This window comes from Rhinoderma darwinii, unplaced genomic scaffold (assembly GCF_050947455.1).
Source record: "Rhinoderma darwinii isolate aRhiDar2 unplaced genomic scaffold, aRhiDar2.hap1 Scaffold_984, whole genome shotgun sequence".
Taxonomy (NCBI): domain Eukaryota; kingdom Metazoa; phylum Chordata; class Amphibia; order Anura; family Rhinodermatidae; genus Rhinoderma; species Rhinoderma darwinii.
This window is the reverse complement of record NW_027464558.1, coordinates 5550-25367: the sequence shown is the minus strand read 5'-3', so window position 1 is coordinate 25367 and position 19818 is coordinate 5550. Positions and strand designations below refer to the sequence as shown.

At 43.3% G+C, this 19818-nt stretch overlaps 1 protein-coding gene across 1 annotated transcript; it reads right to left on the bottom strand.

The window, feature by feature from the left end:
* Positions 1-5511: 5511 nt before the first annotated feature.
* LOC142734844 (stereocilin-like) lies at positions 5512-19136 on the bottom strand. The gene is made up of 12 exons (XM_075849580.1): positions 19089-19136; positions 18766-18875; positions 18545-18677; positions 17976-18158; positions 16587-16625; positions 15889-16056; positions 15081-15230; positions 8943-8998; positions 7370-7490; positions 6916-7004; positions 6005-6140; positions 5512-5904 (listed from the first exon to the last, which is right to left on the bottom strand). The coding sequence occupies exons 1-12, from the start codon at positions 19134-19136 to the stop codon at positions 5569-5571; spliced, it is 1569 nt and encodes a 522-aa protein (XP_075705695.1). The 3' UTR covers positions 5512-5568.
* Between the last annotated feature and the right edge of the window lie 682 nt (positions 19137-19818).

The following is a 19818-nucleotide window of genomic DNA, read 5'->3' as shown; positions in this document are numbered from 1 at the left end:
CCAATTTCTGATGGAACATTTGGATCTGATGGATCCCTGGCATTTGCAGCATCCCGATCATCACAATTTCATCATTTTTATCATGCTCATAATTCACATGCACGTATTGATTACTGGTTGGTTTCCTCATCGCATTGCTGATACCTGTATTCATAATATTCATATCTCTAATAATGCGCCCATTGTCATGGAAACTCTTCTGTTTAACACATTTTTGGCGCTGGAGATTTCCATCAAATTGGTACCATTCTAATGACTTTCACCAAATTCTCAGGAGATTTTGGGAGTCTTATCTCGATGACAATATCGAGCACTTACATGACATACACCTTTTCTGGTCCACTTCTAACCCTGATAGATTTTAAATAAAATATTTTTTTATTTTTTTTTGCAAAAAAAACAAAAACATTTCTGATACAACACAACATCCCAAAGACACAATCCCCCATCCCCCCATCTTCCAGAGCAAATATGACCATGAGTACATAGTATTCTGACATATTAAAATATCAAAAATATTGCATAGTATGGACAATTCCATAATACATAAATATAATGATTACCAAAATCCCACATAGGCCACTCAAGCTGCATTAAGCAGCACATATATACTAGAAAGCTATTGCGGTCCAGAACGCATCTCAGCTACAGCATCAGGCAAGGAATTCAGGCCCTGTCTCAAAACCCAGGGAGACCTTATTTTATCAAACTTGTGTTTAGCATCCCTAGATGTATAAATATGTTATTCCATACACATTAGCCAATTCATTTTATTACAAAATTCTGACAAAGTAGGAGGTCTATCATCCAGCCAGTGTTGTGCAATAAGCTTCCTAGCTACATATAACATACGGGCAACAGTCAAGGTGACATGCTCAGAGACAGAAATATCCTCCACATACCCCAAAACACAAACAAATGGAGTGAAATCTACCGATACCTCGTACACCGAAGAAATAAGGTCCACTACCTCAGACCAAAACTGCCGCAGCTGTATACATTGCCACATAATGTGTATTAACGTGCCCGGTTCCCCACCACATCTAGGACAAGCTGAGGAATCCCGAAACTCAATTTCAGTCAGAAAAACTGGTGTTCTATAAACCCATGTATCAGAAATAAATGAGAGATATGATGCGCCTCATTCATGGACAATCTAGGAATCCGCAACAAAATATCATCCCACTGACTTTCTTCTATGGGCCCAAGATCTCTTTCCCATTTACTTCTCAACACAGAAGGAAATCCATCTATCAATCTCATTAAAAGACCTCTGTATAGATGAGATATAAGGCCAGAAGTATGACTAGCTGTGCCGATAACTCTGATCAGGTCATTGTCCATTACCGTGATATCAGTAGTCCTACTCTCAATGCCGTACGCGTGACGAAGCTGAAGATATTTATAAAATTGAGTATGAGGAAGACCAAATTCTGACTGCAAACATGAGAATAACTTGAGGTCTTGATTCTCCAACAGCTGGTCTATTCTACGGAGCCCTTTGTTCTTCCACTAAACAAAATAAGTTAGTGTATTCATATGAGGCATCCACGGTGTATCCCAAATAGCTGAATACAGTGTACATCCCGTAATACCTTGCATATTCCTAACACAAAACCAGAACAAGAAACAAGTCACGACCAGGTGTTTGAAAAAATACAAATAATCTTTATTAAAGTCAATTAGACACATGGAGACAACGTATAACACTTAGACATAATAAAATGCCATGGACCCTCGAACACAAACGGAATCCGAACGTAAAAGCAGAGTAGCCCCCCAGATGTAAAAATGGTCTGACACAACCTATATATGGCTAAAGTGCATAAGTACATATTAATGAGCAGGTACTAGGCATGGTACGCTTTGCACAGATGAACACATAAATAAGTATAGAGAATATATATAAGGTACAATCTAAGTAAAAACGACATGTAAAGTAGTATACCTACACCTGCGTATAAGAAGATAAATAGGAGATCAAGACCAGGAGGGGGACCTCTGCTTAACCCAACGCGCGTTTCGCTGGTGCTTCGTCAGGGGTTCATCAACCTGCTTCTATGTCTGTGAGACTGACTCCATCTTCCACCACTCAGGATGGCAGGCTTAGGAGTGGGAGAGCCTATCACAGCCTGGCCAGACGGAGCTAGCTCCCGCCCTCTGTCTATTTATACCTGCCTTTCCTGTTCCTCCTTGCTTGTGATTCTTCTCGTTTGGTTTCCTAGCCCTGCTGCAGCTTCTGTACTATTTGACCCTGCTTCATATTGACCCTGGCTTACTGACTACTCTCCTGCTCTGCGTTTGGTACCTCGTACACTCCTGGTTTGACTCGGCTCGTTCTCCACTCTTGTTGTTCACAGTGTTGCCGTGGGCAACTGCCCCATTTCCCTTTGCTTCTGTGTACCCTTGTCTGTTTGTCTGTTGTGCACTTATTGAGCGTAGGGACCGTCGCCCAGTTGTAACCCGTCGCCTAGGGCGGGTCATTGCAAGTAGGCAGGGACTGAGTGGTGGGTAGATTAGGGCTCACTTGTCTGTTTCCCTACCCCCATCATTACAATATGAGCTTGGTTTTGGTACTGTCTGTATGTACTGAGCTTTGTTCTGGTACTGTATTTATGTACTGAGCTTGGTTCTGGTTCTGTTTTTATGTACTGAGCCTTGTTCTGGAGCTGTATATATGTACTGAGCTTGGTTTTGGTGCTGTATTTATATACTCACCTTTGTTCTGGTGCTGTATATATGTACTCACCTTTGTTCTGGTACTGTATATGTATGAGCTTTGTTCTGGTACTGTATATATGTACTGACCTTGATTCTGGTGCTGTATTTATGTACTGAGTTTAGTTCTGGTGTTGTATTTATGTACTGAGCTTTGTTCTGGTGCTGTATATACAGTGGATATAAAACGTATACACACCACTGTTAGAATGCCAGTTTTTGTCATGTTACAAAATTAGTACAAGATGAATAATTTCATAACTTTTTTCCCACTTTAATGTGACCCACAATCTGAACAATTCCATTGAAAAACAAACTGAAATGTTTTAGAGTGGAAAAATAAAAATAAAAAACAAACATAATGTGGTTGCATAAATATCCTTAAACTAATACTTTGTTGAATTACCCTTTTATTTTATGACAGCATTTGGTCTTTTTAAATACAACACCAGAATCAAACTCAGTACATAAATACAACACCAGAACCAAACTCAGTACATAAATACGACACCAGAACCAAACTCAGTACATAAATACAACACCAGAACCAAGCTCAGTACATATAAACAGTACCAAAACCAAGCTCATGCATATATACAGTATCAAAACCAAGCTCATACACTGAACATCACCAAAAAAACACCATACCCACAGTGAAGCATGATGGAGGCAGTATTTTGCTTTGGGGCTGTATTTCTGCAGCTGGAACTGGGGCTTTAGTCAAGGTGAAGGGAATTATGAACAGTTCCAAATATCAGTCAATATTGGCACAAAACCTGCAGACCTCTGCTAAAAAGCTGAAGATGAATTTCACGTTTCAGCACGACAACAACACAAAGCATATCTCCAAATCAACAAAAGAATGGCTTCACCGGAAGAAGATCAAATTTTTTTAATGGCCGAGGCAGAGCCCAGATCTTAAAGAGGCTGTCACCAGAATACAAGTGCCCTATCTCCTTCATAATCTGATCGGCGCTGTAATGTAGATAACAACAGTGGTTTTTATTTTTAAAAACTATAATTTTTGTGCAAGTTATGAACAATTTTCGATTTATGATAATTAGTTTCTTAATGCCCAACTGGGCGTTTTTTTACTTTTGACCAAGTTGGCGTTGTAAAGAGGAGTGTATGATGCTGACCAATCAGCGTCATACACTTCTCTCCATTCATGTCCATTTGTATTCACAGCACAGCGTGATCTCGCGAGATCATGCTGTGCTGTCACATACACCCACATTAACTTTACTGAAGTATCTTGAGAGTGAATAGACATTGCCTCCAGCCAGGATGTGATGTCTATTCACACTCCAGACACTTCAGTAAAGTTACTGTGGGACTCACTCTCGGCACAGCGTGATCTCGCGAGATCACGCTCTGAATGACAGCACAGCGTGATCTCGTTAGATCACGTTGTACTGTGTGATTAAGCCCCACATAAATTTTACTGAAGTGTCGGGAGTCTGAATAGACATCGCATCCTGCCTGGAGGCAATGTCTATTCACTCTCAAGACACTTCAGTAAAGTTAATGTGGGTGTATGTGACAGCACAGCGTGATCTCGCAAGATCACGCTGTGCTGTGAATACAAATGGACATGAGTGGAGAGAAGTGTATGACGCTGATTGGTCAGCGTCATACACTTCTCTTTACAATGCCTACTTGGTCAAAAGTAAAAAAATGCCCAGTTGGGCATTAAGAAACTTATTAGCATAAATCTAAAATTGTTCATAACTTGCTCAAAAATTATAGTTTTTCAAAATAAAAAAACACTGTTGTTATCTACATTTTAGCGCCGATCAGTTCTGGCACTTTATATATGTGCTGAGCTTGGTTCTAGTGCTGTATTTATGTATTGAGCTTGGCTCTCGTGCCGCATATATGTATGAGCTTGGTTCTGGTGCTGTATGTATGTATGAGTTTTGTTCTGGTGCTGTATTTATGAACCGAGCTTGGTTTTAGTGCTGTATTTATGTACTGAGCTTGGTTGTGGTACTGTATATATGTATGAGCTTGGTTCTAGTGCTGGATTTATGTACTGAGCTTGGTTGTGGTGTTGTATATATGTATGAGCTTTGTTCTGGAGCTGCAATTATGTAGGATATATTTATAATAAGAAAATTGAAGGGCAGATGAATTGTTTTCAATTCATTGTATATTTAATGGGAACCTGTCAGGTAGTTTTAATCCCTTGAACCGCCACCATGACTTGACAATATTCCCAAACATTCCCACGTGTTTTTTTCAGATGCAGCAAAATCTATCAAATCAACTTTTAAAACGGTGCACACTATATGCTAATTACTCATTAAAGGGTCATCGGGCGGTGCCGCTATCTTGAAGAGTCACCTAGTCCTGCCTCCAAACCCACCTATCCATGCTTGATTGACATCCCCTGGCTGTTATACATCACTGCAAGTCTCCTCCAACTTTCTCGGATGCGCCATTGTCCTCTACTACTTGGGCACGAACCGTGCAGCGAGGTGTACTCTGCCCGGTTTCATTGCTGCAGCGGGCATGCCAGGGAAGTACAAGGCATCCACAAGAGTTGGAGGAGGCTGGTGATGATGTAGAACAGCCAAGGGATGTCAATCAAGATCTGGGGGGCGCCATTTCAATTTTCACCTCAGACAGCAGAAAAGCTAGAATCGGCCCTGGTTGGAGTGATGCTGTTTCTGGGGGGAAAAAACTGACCTATGTTTCTAATCTCAGACAGCTTCTTCAAAGGGGTATTTCCAGAATCAATAATTATCACCTATCCACAGGATTGTGAGAACAGGGATCCCAAACCCCCAGATTCGCATCACTGCTCCCCCTGTGGCAGCATGCATGCTCTACCATGCAATGTCCTCCTTACTGCGGTCTAACAATGAGGAGCAACGGGGGTTCGTGACTCTCATTCTCACGATCGGTGCAGGTCCTAACATCTACTGATTGATCTGCTGAAGTATATACTGAAATTGTTCGGATTCCTGCATCACTGGGTACATACCCAAAGCCCTGTGTCTCTTGCAGCAGTTGTGATAAAGGCAGCTGTGTTTCTTGAGGATAGCAGTAATTTGTCACTCGTTCCACATTCTGTAGCATCATTCCCTGAGACAATGTAAGAAAAGCTGAGCCTCTGACAAATGGAGTTAAGACCCCAAGAACAATAAATTGTGCCTGTGTGGAAGTGGTTCCTGCTGAATTCTGCAAAGAAAGATAGTTTTGTGATAACAAACAGTAGTGTTTATATAAACATATATATATCCGTGAAAAGTATTCAAACTCCACACATAAGTCCTCTCACCAAACAACTTATTAGAGCATCAAGCAAGACGAAGCGACGCTGTTGAGGTAAGGCAGCCACAGACTGAGCTTCTGATTTCAGTATGTTCAGTACTTGTCTGCAGCTCTTGGCTGGGAGTAGAGACACAGCACTGGTCCTAAAACAGAGAGAGAGTTAGGTTGGAAAATAAATAAAAGGCACCTGATGCTCAAACAATATAGGGCTGATAGTGGGAAGTTCCCATAATTCCAGGACTGGCATTTCATTGGATGATGCTCTGAGCAGTACCTTCTGTTAGTGCCCCCCCCCCCCACCGCCAATATGGCATACTGTCATACGGTGTAGAAATAACTACTTCATATAGTACCTAAATAAAGAATGAACAATGGAACAATCAAAGGGGTGGTACAGTAGTGAAGCAATAACCAGTTTTCCCTTACCCACTGAAAACATGAAAACTGGTAGATCAGTGGGGGGTCCAACCACTGGGACCCCCAGCATTTGCCAGAAAGAGGGGTCCCTTTTCCCCCATTTGAGTGGAGCAGCGGTCGATCATGTGCGCTGCCGCTTTAATCAAAGTCTATGGGATTGACGGAGATGTCCGAGCATTGTACTCAGCTATCTCCGTCAGTCTCACAGGCTTTAAATGGAGCGCAAGCACGCGCAGTGCATAGGTGAAAACTGGTTATAGCTCTTCAGAACCGAAATATTCCTTTCTTAACATTCACTAATGTAGTAATCATTAATCAATTAATTATATTTTAAAGTTCTTTTAGGGACCTTAAAATGTAGGTTTTAAAATTAGTTGTACCTTAAAGAACAGCTAAACCCAAAGCTTGTGAGATACATCTAGCACTGAGGGATTTGATTTACCATAACTTTTACCATACAACATTACTTTTCTATCATATATGTTGATCTCTTTGACTTACTGAATCTCGGCAATCATTTGTGAGCTTAAACTTTTCAACAGTGTTAAGGATGGAGGAAGGGGGATTACTTTATCCAGTGCACAGCGGACCTAAACAGAACCAGAGATGGGAATAGATATAACAGTTATATCAAACTTCATAGTATCTGTCGCATATGTGATAGACAGCCAGTACTTGTGATCGGCCAACCACTGTGTATGTAAGCTAAATAGAGATAAGAGAAGCTACATCCACATTTAGCAGATCCCCAGCATCTGTTTATCTGGGTATGTCTAATAAGAGGTATAGCAGTAGTGCATAAGAGATTAAATAACAGTAAATATCACATATATTTATATATATCTCAGATATCTTCTATTTTGATGTCTAATTCCAGAATTTGCTGATAAGTGAAAACTCTTCTGAAGTCAATTCAGTGCAAACAATGAACGAAGGCTCCATTATTTATTCTCACCACATGCTGGGGCAATGAGTTGATGACATCACGAAACTTTTCTATAGCTTGTATGGTGTTATCTTGCAGAAGACTTCTGAGGGAATCACAGTTCGTTCCAGTCACGGAATTTGCTGAGGACCTAAAAGTCATAAGTAGAAGACAATAGAGAGCTATCATACAATGTACTTGGGATGGAGGATTTGAATTTGGAGACATGAACATAACATAGATACATAAGGTGCGATATGTTGATATAAATTATTTTATGGAATAATTTTGGAAGCAAAAAATGGGGATCAATGGGATGAGGTTCCAGGAAGTGGTTTTATTTGTAAAAATTGTAGATTAATTTGGTAAAAGAATGACAAGCACCAATGATTGATTCCTAATAAAATACCAGAGAAGTTACTCTTCAAGGGAGAAGATGCTAGCAATGAATATGTACCCCCACCTGGTGCTGGCACATCTCACCACACCACCCAACTTAGGACAGGAAGACCTGGTGCTTGTCCACTTGCCCCTTTCCCAACTCCTGATGTAGAGATACAAAACCTTTTATACTTTTATGGTATTTTTGTGATGCCTATAAAGAAGAGGAGCCATGTTCAAGTTAACGCTACCCATGGGGAAGTAGGATGGGGTAAAAAATTTGGGAATGGGTATGTTTGAGTATGGCAGATAACAGAAGGATGCAGGAAAATATAACAGGGTTAGTGAATATGATAATTTAGTCCAGGGGTGTTTACCCCCCCCCCCAAAAAAAAAAATGTGTGTGCATGTATTTATATGTGTATATAAGTCTATATATGTATATACTACAATCCTATGGCTATGGATAGCATTAGATACAGTGGCTCAGCAGACATTATCACACATGATAGGATTAGATATAGGGCCCAGCTAGCTGACAGTGCAGCTCCAGAGTTGGACCCAGGAAAGGTAAGTATAAGAATTGCTTCGCTTTCTACTTCTGATTCGAGGACTACTTGGATTACAGCTTTTTTTTATTCTCAATAAAATGGTTAACGAGGATTTTGTGGGGGTTTTTATTGCAAGAAAATATTTTTTCTATGTCCTTGTATTTTTTTAAACTTTATTACTTCCGCCTTAGTTATGTCCGCTGGCTGAATGACAGCGTCCATGACTAAGGTTTAGTGTTAGCAGGTGAAAAGGCTAACACTAACACCCATTATTAGCCCATACCCACATCCACCAGGGGTGTCGGGAAGAGCTGGGTACGATCCAGTACCCGACCATGTGTAGGGATGGTCTGGTACTGGGGTGGCCGCAGGCTGGTATTATTCAGCTGGGAAAGCCAAAAAACAGTGGCCCTTCCGACCCTGATAATGCTAGTCTGCTGCTGTTTTGTATCTGGTTGGTTATGAAAAATGGGGGTGGCTTGGGCCCCGAAAGCCCGGTGCTAGCAACGCCACTGATTTAGTTAGTCATTTTGCTTCTATAACAAATAACCATGTATTCGTTTATATTAGTTCATCATTGTAGGGGTGGCATACAGGAGGTATAGAAGGTTTAGCAGGAGAGATATCTTTCCATAAACAGAGTTTGCGGGATAGAGGCATCACAAACCAACCTGACTCCATCTGATATACGACTCATCTGTGTGGCCTCACGGATCAGCAGCAGCGCCTTGTACATGAGGAAGACAATTTATTGTATTCATATATACAAGTGTGACTTGATGTCTCTATATCTCTAGATAAACATATCATACAACATTGATTTGCACTTTACATGAAGGAAATCTAGAGCCATAAATGAATAGCATTGTGACACACAAGGCTAAATATGTGTATCATGGGTGAATATTGTTATTCTTGGGTGTCTGGGTGTCATGTGTTTTCTATCTATCATCTATCTGTCTGTCTGTCTGTCTGTCTGTCTGTCTATCTAATGAGTGACGATTTCTTTATGCGTTTCTGTGTCATTCCAAAAATGAGGTCATCTTGAAATATGACAAATCTAAGATGTGACGGATTTATTAAGAGGCGCACGCAGGGCCGCCATCAGGGGGGTATTAGGGGTAGTAGTGTAGGGGGCCCGGCCAAACTTAATTGAAAGGGGGGCCCGGCCACTGCCGCGACTTGCCTTTGGTAGAAAAAAACAGGCACCTGCAATGGGGCCTCTTTTTTTCACCAAAACAATGTCGTGAGCTGCGGGCCCCCCTCTCGTGAAACACCGCCGTGAGCTGCGGGCCCCCCTCTTATCACCGCCGCGAAACACCGCCCGCTTGAGCGCGAACGACCGCAAGCGCGCGCGCCCATGCGCGAACGACCAGGCGCCCCGCCGAGAGGGAGGCGGTGCGCCCGCAACACAAGATCTAGGGGGAAGGACAGCCACACTGGACAGCGCCGCAGTCTACTTACCTGCTGGCCCGCCTGCGACTTGTCCTCCTCGTCCTCCTCGTCCTCCTCGTCCGCCTCCGACTCCGCCTCCTCGTCCTCCTCGTCCGACTCCGCCTCCTCGTCCGACTCCGCCTCCTCGTACGACTCCGCCTCCTCGTACGACTCCGCCTCCTCGTCCTTCTTCTCCAGAGCGTGGCTGCGTAAGGAGAGGGGGAGGAGTCTAGTTGTTGCGCGGCGGCAGTTCTACGATCCCTGCCATTTTCTGGAGCCTGGAGCCTGGAGGTGAAGGACGACATCTGGACCGAAGACATCGCCTGAAGAGGACTGGAGTGGGAGCAGCTCTTCTGACACGGTGAGTAAAGTGTCTCAAAGTGCTGTTTATGTATGGCCCTGTTCACACAGAGTATTTTGCAGGCCGAAAAAATCTGCCTCAAAATTCCTTAAAGAATTTTGAGGCAGATTTTGACCTGCCCACACTATCTTGCTGCGTTTTTTGCCCGCTGCGATTGAGGACAGCAGACAAAAAACGCAGGGAAAAATGCATTTTCTGCCTCCCATTGATTTCGATGGGAGGTCAGAGGCGGAACCGTGGCAAGAAAGGATGTGCTGCTTTTTCTTTTTTCCGCGACTGGCTCCCATTGATTTCAGATTAAATCAATGGGAGGCGGTTTTGGAAGTTGTTTGGTGCTGATTCTGACGCAGTGTCCGAGTCAATATCAAGGCCCAAAAACTCTGTGAACTGGGCCTTATTGTTAGGGCTTATTCAGACGAACATGTAATACGTCCGTGCAACACGCGTGATTTTCACGCGCCTCGCACGGACCTATGTTACTCTATGGGGTCGTGCAGACTGTCAGTGATTTTCACGCAGCGTGTGTCCGTGTGTCCGCTGCGTAAAACTCACGACATGTCCGATATTTGTGCATTGTTCGCGCATCACGCACCCATTGAAGTCAATGGGTGCGTGAATGTCACGGCCAGCACTTCCGCAGCCGTATAAACTATGAATGAAAACAGAAAAGCACCACGTGCTACAAACATACAAACAGAGTGTCATAATGATGGCGGCTGCGCGAAAATCACGCAGCCACGCATCATACGCTGCTGACACACGGAGCGGTTATGACCTTTTGCATGCGCTAAACGCCACGTTTTTGCGCACACAAAAAGCACACGCTCGTGTGAATCCGGCCTTAGGGTAGGAACACACTAGGCATGAACACTGCGGATTTTATGCAACACATTTTATTGTGGAAAATCCGCAGCGTATCACAGTCGCAGCAGAGTGGATGAGATTTAAACAAATCTCATCCACACGCTGCAAAAAAAATGGACCTGCCGTGTGGCTTTTGGCTTTTTAAGCCGCAGCTTGTCAATTTATGCTGCAGAATCGCTGCTCCTCAGTTGCGGAAATGCTGCGGTTCTGCCGCAAAAAGCACACATGAGAAAAAAAAAAAAAGGTACTTTTTTTAAATTTATAAAAAAGTTTAGACTTGCCCCGGCCGTAGTCCTGGTGACGCGATCCTCTATTCTTAGCGCAGCCCGGCCTCCTGTCATGACGTTTCATCCCATGTGACTGCTGCAGCGGTCACATGGTCTACAACGTCATCCCAGGAGGCGGGGCTACGTTCAGAAGAGAGAGATGCGTCACCTAAACTACAGCCGGGGCAAGTCTAAACTTTTTTTTCCCTGCAGGATTCCCGCAGCGGACATGCCTCACGAAACCTGCGCCACTATTTGGTGCGGTTTTGCTGGCGGAATTCCCTGCGGCTACCGGGGCGGATAAGCTGTGGAGTTTAACTCAGCATATCCGCCTAGTGTGTCCCTTATGATGTCGCTCCTGGAGCTGCTGCCGGTCTCTAAATAGGCAGTTGGTCCAGTAGAATTTGGAATAATTTTTTTTTGTGAACCAGCTTAAAAAAACACAAAACTTTTGCCTGTTCACATCACTGTTCGCTTCCGTTCCGGGGTTCCGTCTGAGGTTTCTGTCGGGTGAACCCCGCAACGGAAAGTGAAAGTGACAGCACAGCTTCCGTTTCAGTCACCATTGATCTCAATGGTGACGGAAACATCGCTAATGGTTTCCGTTCGTCACCATTCCGGCAGGTTTTCGGAATCAATAGCGTAGTCGACTGCGCTAATGGTGACGGAAACGGAAGCTGTCACTTTCACTTTCCGTTGCGGGGTTCACCCGACGGAAACCTCAGACGGAACGGAAGCGAACGGTGATGTGAACAGGCCCTAACACAAAAGTTTTGTATTTTTTTAAGCTGGTTCACAAAAAAAAATAATTCCAAATTCTACTGGACCAATTGCCTATTTAGAGACCGGCAGCAGCTCCAGGAGCGACATCATAAGGAACACACTAGGCGAATATGCTGAGTAAAACGACACAGCTTATCCGCCCCCGGTAGCCGCAGGGAATTCCGCCAGCAAAACCGCACCAAATAGTGGCGCAGGTTTCGTGAGGCGTGTCCGCTGCGGGAATCCTGCAGGGAAAAAAAAGTTTCGACTTACCCCGGCCGTAGTTTAGATGACGCATCTCTCTCTTCTGAACGTAGCCCCGCCTCCTGGGATGACGCTGTAGACCATGTGACCGCTGCAGCAGTCACATGGGATGAAACGTCATGACAGGAGGCCGGGCTGCGCTAAGAATAGAGGATCGCGTCACCAGGACTACGGCCGGGGCAAGTCTAAACTTTTTTATAAATTTAAAAAAGTGCCTTTTTTTTTTTTCTCATGTGTGCTTTTTGCGGCAGAACCGCAGCATTTCCGCAACTGAGGAGCAGCGATTCCACAGAATACATTGACACGCTGCGGCTTAAAAAGCCAAAAGCCACACGGCAGGTCCATTTTTTTTGCAGCGTGTGGATGAGATTTGTTCTAATCTCATCCTTTCTGCTGCGACTGTAATACGCTGCGGATTTTCCACAATAAAATGTGTTGCATAAAATCCGCAGTGTTCATGCCTAGTGTGTTCCTACCCTAAGGCCGGATTCACACAAGCGTGTGCTTTTTGTGTGCGCAAAAACGTGGCGTTTTGCGCATGCAAAAGGTCCATAACAGCTCCGTGTGTCAGCAGCGTATGATGCGCGGCTGCGTGATTTTCGCGCAGCCGCCATCATTATGACACTCTGTTTGTAGCACGTGGTGCTTTTCTGTTTTCATTCATAGTTTATACTGCTGCGGAAGTGCTGGGCGTGATTTTCACGCACCCATTGACTTCAATGGGTGCGTGATGCGCGAACAATGCACAAATATCGGACATGTCGTGAGTTTTATGCAGCGGACACACGGACACACGCTGCATGAAAATCACTGACAGTCTGCACGGCCCCATAGAGTAACATAGGTCCGTGCGAGGCGCGTGAAAATCACGCGCGTTGCACGGACGTATTACACGTTCGTCTGAATAAGCCCTAACAATAAGGCCCAGTTCACAGAGTTTTTGGCCCTTGATATTGACTCGGACACTGCGTCAGAATCAGCACCAAACAACTTCCAAAACCGCCTCCCATTGATTTAATCTGAAATCAATGGGAGCCAGTCGCGGAAAAAAGAAAAAGCAGCACGTCCTTTCTTGCCGCAGTTCCGCCTCTGACCTGCCATCGAAATCAATGGGAGGCAGAAAATGCATTTTTCCCTGCGTTTTTTGACTGCTGTCCTCAATCGCCGCGGGCAAAAAACGCGGCAAGATAGTGTGGGCAGGTCAAAATCTGCCTCAAAATTCGTTGAGCGGTTCCAGGCGGTCGCGGGTGCGCATGCGCGGGAGTTTGCGGGTGCGCGCGATCGGTCGCACGGGCGGCAGTGTTTGACGGCCCCCATGACGACCCCCATGCTACCCAGGGCCGCCATCAGGGGGGGTATTATGGGTACTGATGTGAGAGGCCCGGCCAAACCTAATTGAAAGTGGGCCCGCAGCTCACGACATTCTTTTGGTGAAAAAAACGGGCCCCATTGCAGGAGCCTGTTTTTTTTCTACCAAAGGCAAGTCGCGGCGGTTGCCGGGCCCCCCTTTCAATTAGGTTTGGCCGGGCCTCTCACATCAGTACCCATAATACCCCCCCTGATGGCGGCCCTGGGTACCATGATATAGTGCTGGACGGAGTACCGTTAACAGGCGGTGCCACGGTAGGGGTGCCCAGAAAATTTAGCTGTAGGGGGCCCTGAAATTCCTGATGGCGGCCCTGGGCGCACGCGTCTTAATAAATCTGTCGCATCTTTCCCCTGACCTTGCACCAACTGTGCGCAAACCATTCCCTTCCCGATTGGACAACATTAGACATAAAATAAAAATAATTTATGCTTCTCTTCGCTTCCCTCTTCCGGGTCCCCTCAGGCTCAGCATGCCTTGGCTCATACAATGTCTTGATGCTGAGTAGCGACCGGGCCTTTTATGTGACTCAGCACTCAACGTCCTGACTGCTGCATCACATACAACGTCCTGACTGCTGCCCGGCATCAGGACATCGTATGAACTGTGGCCTGCTAAGGGAGCCTGAGGGGACTGGAAAAGGAGAAGCGAAGAGCAGCAGTGAGGTGAGCATACATTTTTTTTTTAATTGCCCAATGAGGAAGGGGGGTAGTCTGATCGGGGGAGGCAAGACACGGGGCTCGGCATGGGCCTTTATCGTGCTATGCCCCACAGAGTGAAATCTACGGCAGTTAGGGGCTGGTGTAGATTTCCTCTATTATTTACGCCACTTTTCTGCCAGCATAAAATTTTGGACCTTGTGTGACTTTTCTGCGCCAGAAAACTGGCATAGAAAGGGTGATGAATTCCCTCAACTGCCTGCAAATGGTACCCTGCTGTGAATGTGATAAGTGTGTGATTGTCACATTAACCTCCTAATACTCATTAACATGAACACTCAATATAAGTATGACGTATTTATATAGAATATTTGATGTTCATATCTTACTGAGTAAACTCCAGAATTTAATGAAAATCACAAGTCATAGAATGAAAATACAAAATACAAGAAAATACAAATTCTTTCATTACTAGAAAAAGTGATATATTTTCCTGTTTTGTTTTACACTCTTGAGAAGTGTGGGGACTAACTTGTGAATGGTTGGTGGGAAATCTATGGGAAGTATATCACTGCAAAACAGCGCTGTATGGCGGCACCTGAAGTCCATAAGAGACTCCAAGCACATGGTTGTGCCATATTCATGAGGCCTTAAAAGTATTCAACAACTGTAAATAAATGAAACATTAGTGTGGCCCTAAAACCGTGTTTCCAGATTTTTTCTACTAACCAGGAGAAGCAGGAACTTTCAGTACAATTTATAAAGACCATGAAAGTAACATTATATGTATGCAGACATTATCAATACAATTAACTGATTATAAAGGGTCCTACCTGCTGCTGGCTCCACTTCACCCCAGCCATAGGCCTCAGATTGGACAGGCTAGACAGTACTTCTTTGCTTCTTGTACGTAACATAATCAGTGGCAATGATGGTAGAAGAGGACCCAGCTCCATAAGCTTTAGTGAAACATTCCCTGATGCCTGTATATGACAAATACATATCAAATGGAAATATGTTAATATATAATATATAATACAAGTACAGGATCCTACATTGAGTAAAGAGGCCCCATACCCCCACCCCCCCCCCCCCCCCATGTCCTAGTTTACATTTTCACACTACCAATCTGGAATCAGGGCCTGGTGCAGATTTACCCTCTATGTAGACCCTCCTTCCCTTGGTTTTTTTTATGCTGTGGTGTCTGTAAAGCAAAGTTGAGGTCAACTTAAACTGGTGCCCACTCCAATAACCCTTTTAGAAGCAAGTAAGGCTGTTTTTTGAAATGTATGCCCCAGAAGAGTAAACATCATTTAGTGCACTACATACAGATGTGTCCACCCTTAACTTTTGCTTTAATTTGGTTAAGGACTCAATTTCTCATAAAACAAATTCAATACAATATCGCGACATGCTATAAAAACCCTCCACAAGTTGCAATTCATATCACAACCACTGGGAGGTCACACATAAACACATATATTACATTGACATCTCGTGACAGAGTCTCGCAAAATCATGTATTTTCAAAGCTGGTCATCTCGCGCCACACATCTCAGGATATGTTGAGATATGAGGAAGGGTATGAAAGGACACATCCATATTAACAAAAACAGAAACGATTTTGACATCTACACATACCCACATTGTCCTGAAGACAGCCATAATTTGAGCAGAACTTAGCATATCTGCATTACTGGTCAGGCCTGGCAGTAGCTTTACAAGCTGATTGGTTGATAACGTCTGAAGAATCGTAGGACTGATCCCCAACACCAAGGAACCCAAATGTGACAACACTTCATCTGAGACCTGTGTGTGGGAGATTTGGTTTAATATAGAACGTTCATGTCTACAAAGAAATAATAAAGGTAAATACATAAACCACATGGTGGATTACATTAACACCTAAATATTACATCCATGTGGCTGCTCTAACAATTGATAGTATGGTGGACATTTCAATGACCATGGAATTAATGGCCGACATTTGGTCTTAGAAAAAGTGACAAAGTCTGAACTACTTAGAACCAATCTTGCACTAATGCATACAGTCATATAAGAGCAGTAGGGGTGGTACTGCCCTCAGGGGATCAGACAAATGAGGAGCTTGCTGTGCCAGTTGCTCCCTCCACTATAGAAAGGATTGTACGAGATTAAGAAAAAGGGTATTTTTTTTTTCCCAAAAATAAGATGTTACTCTATTCTCTCGTGATGTGTGTGGTATTGGAGCTCAGCCCAACTCACTTATAATAAAATCGTGTCCTGACCTCTGCATTTATGGGATTTCTAAATGATATATTGTGATACATTGATTTAGGCACACACTGCTTCAGACTCACATTTCCTGGATTTAGGACCTTCTGAACAAGCTCCCGTGCCTAAAATACATACAGAAATAAATGCAAAATTAAAATAAATGACAACAATGTACTGTGTGCATACCTACACACATACATGTGAATCCCAATTCGCAGGACTTTTAAGCACCGCCGTTGCTCCACTCAGGAATATTCCCAAAAGGTCTAGAAATGCTTCTTTTATTAAAAAAAAAACCTGCTACAGAAGCGCTGCAAATATGCTGTGGAAAATCTGCAGCCTTTCCGTCCTGTGTTAATCAAGGCAAAATGTTCTGGTTAGGGCTATGTACAAAACCACTTCATGGCAACGGATCCAATTAAGTTATTTTTGGTCCATTTGGTTTCAGTTTTTCTGCTGCATACTTATCTACTCCTACCGTCAAAAGGCAACAGAAACCTGACAGAACGTAGACCACAGCAATGTGAACAGAGACTTATTGTTAGCTAAACCCTCTAATAACTGCTACTTTTTGCCTCAACATATGATATATTTGTAGTTGTTATTATCACAGTCATTATTATGCTATTTGTACGTAAATCAGAAAGATCCAAATATAAAGGTTAGATATACAATAAGCTATAACCCAAAACATTTAGTGAAACCAATAAACTGTTAAAACGTCTGCTGCCATCTTGTGGACAATATGTAAATTACAGCTCTTTGTGCAGATTTTTATCTGAAGTTGATATAAAAGAAAATAAAAAAACTTTTTACACAAATCTCAAAGCAACATGCAATATAGGCCTGTCCTTATATTATATCCATAAGTTTCCTGTCTTTCATTCTTTATAAAGTGTTCTGTCATTGTAATGATAGCGTATGATATGTTCACGTTTCATTATATTAGTGGAGTGAGTATAATGAATGCTAAATTTGATTTTGCCCTTATGTTTATGATAAAAGATGTGGGTGCAAGCCCTGGGGAGCAGACCGAGATCGCAGCTATACAGTAATCCCAAAAACAGGCAGCACACCGTAGTTCAAGTGTAAAAATAGAGGGTACTTTATTGCCCCATGTGCGACATTTCAGCTCTATCCTCTAGAGAAAGGCTTGAGAAAGGCTCTAGAGGATAGAGCTGAAACGTCACACATGGGGCAATAAAGTCCACTCTTTTTTTACACTTCAACTACGGTGTGCTGCCTGTTTTTTTGGATTACTAGATAGATAGATAGATAGATAGATAGATAGATAGATAGATAGATAGATAGATAGATAGATAGATAGATAGATAGATAGATAGATAGATAGATAGATAGATAGATAGATAGATAGATAGATAGATAGATAGATAGATAGATAGATAGATAGAACTGCTACAGAGGTTGCTATCACTAACCTGCTATTACTACATATAATAAAGTAGTATTACCTGAGCTGATGTTAGTGTCACTGAGGCCACATCAGAAAGGACAGGAAGCAATTGCTCTGGGCGCAGACCCTGTAGGAAATTGTATCCCAGAGAACGTATGACCACAGATAGTTTGGGGACTGATTCCAAGCTGAAATTTCGAATGTCCTGAAACTGCAGATCACCGAACAGGAATTCCAACATCTAAGCAGACGACAATAATGAGACACAGGATTAGAGCTTGGAACTGATGACGGATTATGAAACACCATCATTCACATTGTACCTATCCATATTTATCTATGGAAGTCATGCAGAGTAGGCAGTCGTCTAGAGCCCTAACAAAGAGGGAAGGGCGGAATTTAAAAAAAAAAAGCTATGTTATTCAGCCAATCGATGTTCTCCAGTATAATAGGAAAACTATGGAATGGCGGGGAGAGTAGCGATAAGGGACAGTTGAATGCCCGGGTTATCTTTTGAAACCACCGACTTGGGCAACAACAGAGCACGTCCCGTCCCTGCTTATGAATCAAGAAATCCAGAAAATGGTATAGTATCTTTATTGTCTGTGTTGATTTATTGAACTTCACCATGGAGTCTGGAAAGAAGTCTCCTCTTCTCACACACTCGAAAAGGTTTCTTCTCAGAGCTAAGGAAATATCCATATTCTGGCCATATGGTTTCAGATCTTGAACATCGGCCTGGCACACACATCTTCCCATTCTGTGGAAAAAACAACAACGTGTCTATAAGATGAGTGTGAGAACAAAGATGATCCGCCAGTTGTCAGAGGTGACCCTACGATACTCACAACTCCACATCCTGCACTGTTATATTTGGTGCCTGTAACACTTTGGATGCAACAATTCTCTGGTATGGAGGAGTTAAATCCCATGGGAGCGAAGGGAGGATATTCACAACCTGATAGAAGAGCAAAAAGGTCAAAAAACATTTGCTTCAATCTGAACCACTCATTAATAGAAAATACTTTTCATTATAGTTTCGAGTGGAGTAGCTGGGGATGGGAGACTGGCGTGGCATGTGCCCCAGGTGATGAGTGTCGGGTAGAGGGGGGACGCCATTAAAACCAAAAGCATGAGTTTTTAATAAAGTGTTAATGAGGAGGACACATACTATTTTGTCAGTAGATTCACATTGCACGGGGGAGGAGAGCAAGGCCATTACCCGTCAGCAGCATGCCCAGGTAGGGCAAGCTTATGATTGGGCCACCGACCCATTTAGGCAAATCCACATACAGGGATTTGTATGCATTAAATTGTGGGGGAGGGGTACTAAGCTGAATATTTGCCCTGGGTGAAAGAGAGGATAACTTTTTCCCTGCATTGCCCCACATAGGGAACTCATGGTTATGATGGGTGACCAAGATTTTTTTTTAGTGTCTGTTGTTTTTAACTGGAATTCATATTGTCCATTATGTTACTGGTCACTGCCTCTTACCTGTTGTGTACTGAGCTGCAGAAACACATCCAATGAGAAGAGAGGAAGCAGATTTCCTACTCGCAGTATAAAAGTGTCGTCCATTCGGGTTAGATTCTGAAACAAGGTTGATCTGCGGAGCCAGAACCCTAGCGCAAGTCGCTGTTCTTCGGACAGAGATCCAGCATAGTGACTGAGGACCTGAAGCCTGTACAGGATATCTTACAATTGTTAATAACAGGATCAGTTTTAGAAATCTGCTGCCAGAGGTTTTCAGTGTATCTCTGCCAGTGTGAAAGCATTCAGCATGTACATTGTCAGTTACCAATATGAATAAACAGCCCCGTGACTGTGATCTAAGGAAACGATATAATGAAAATAGCCTCTCACTCCCACAAACTGTACTCAAAATCAATGGGGGGAGATT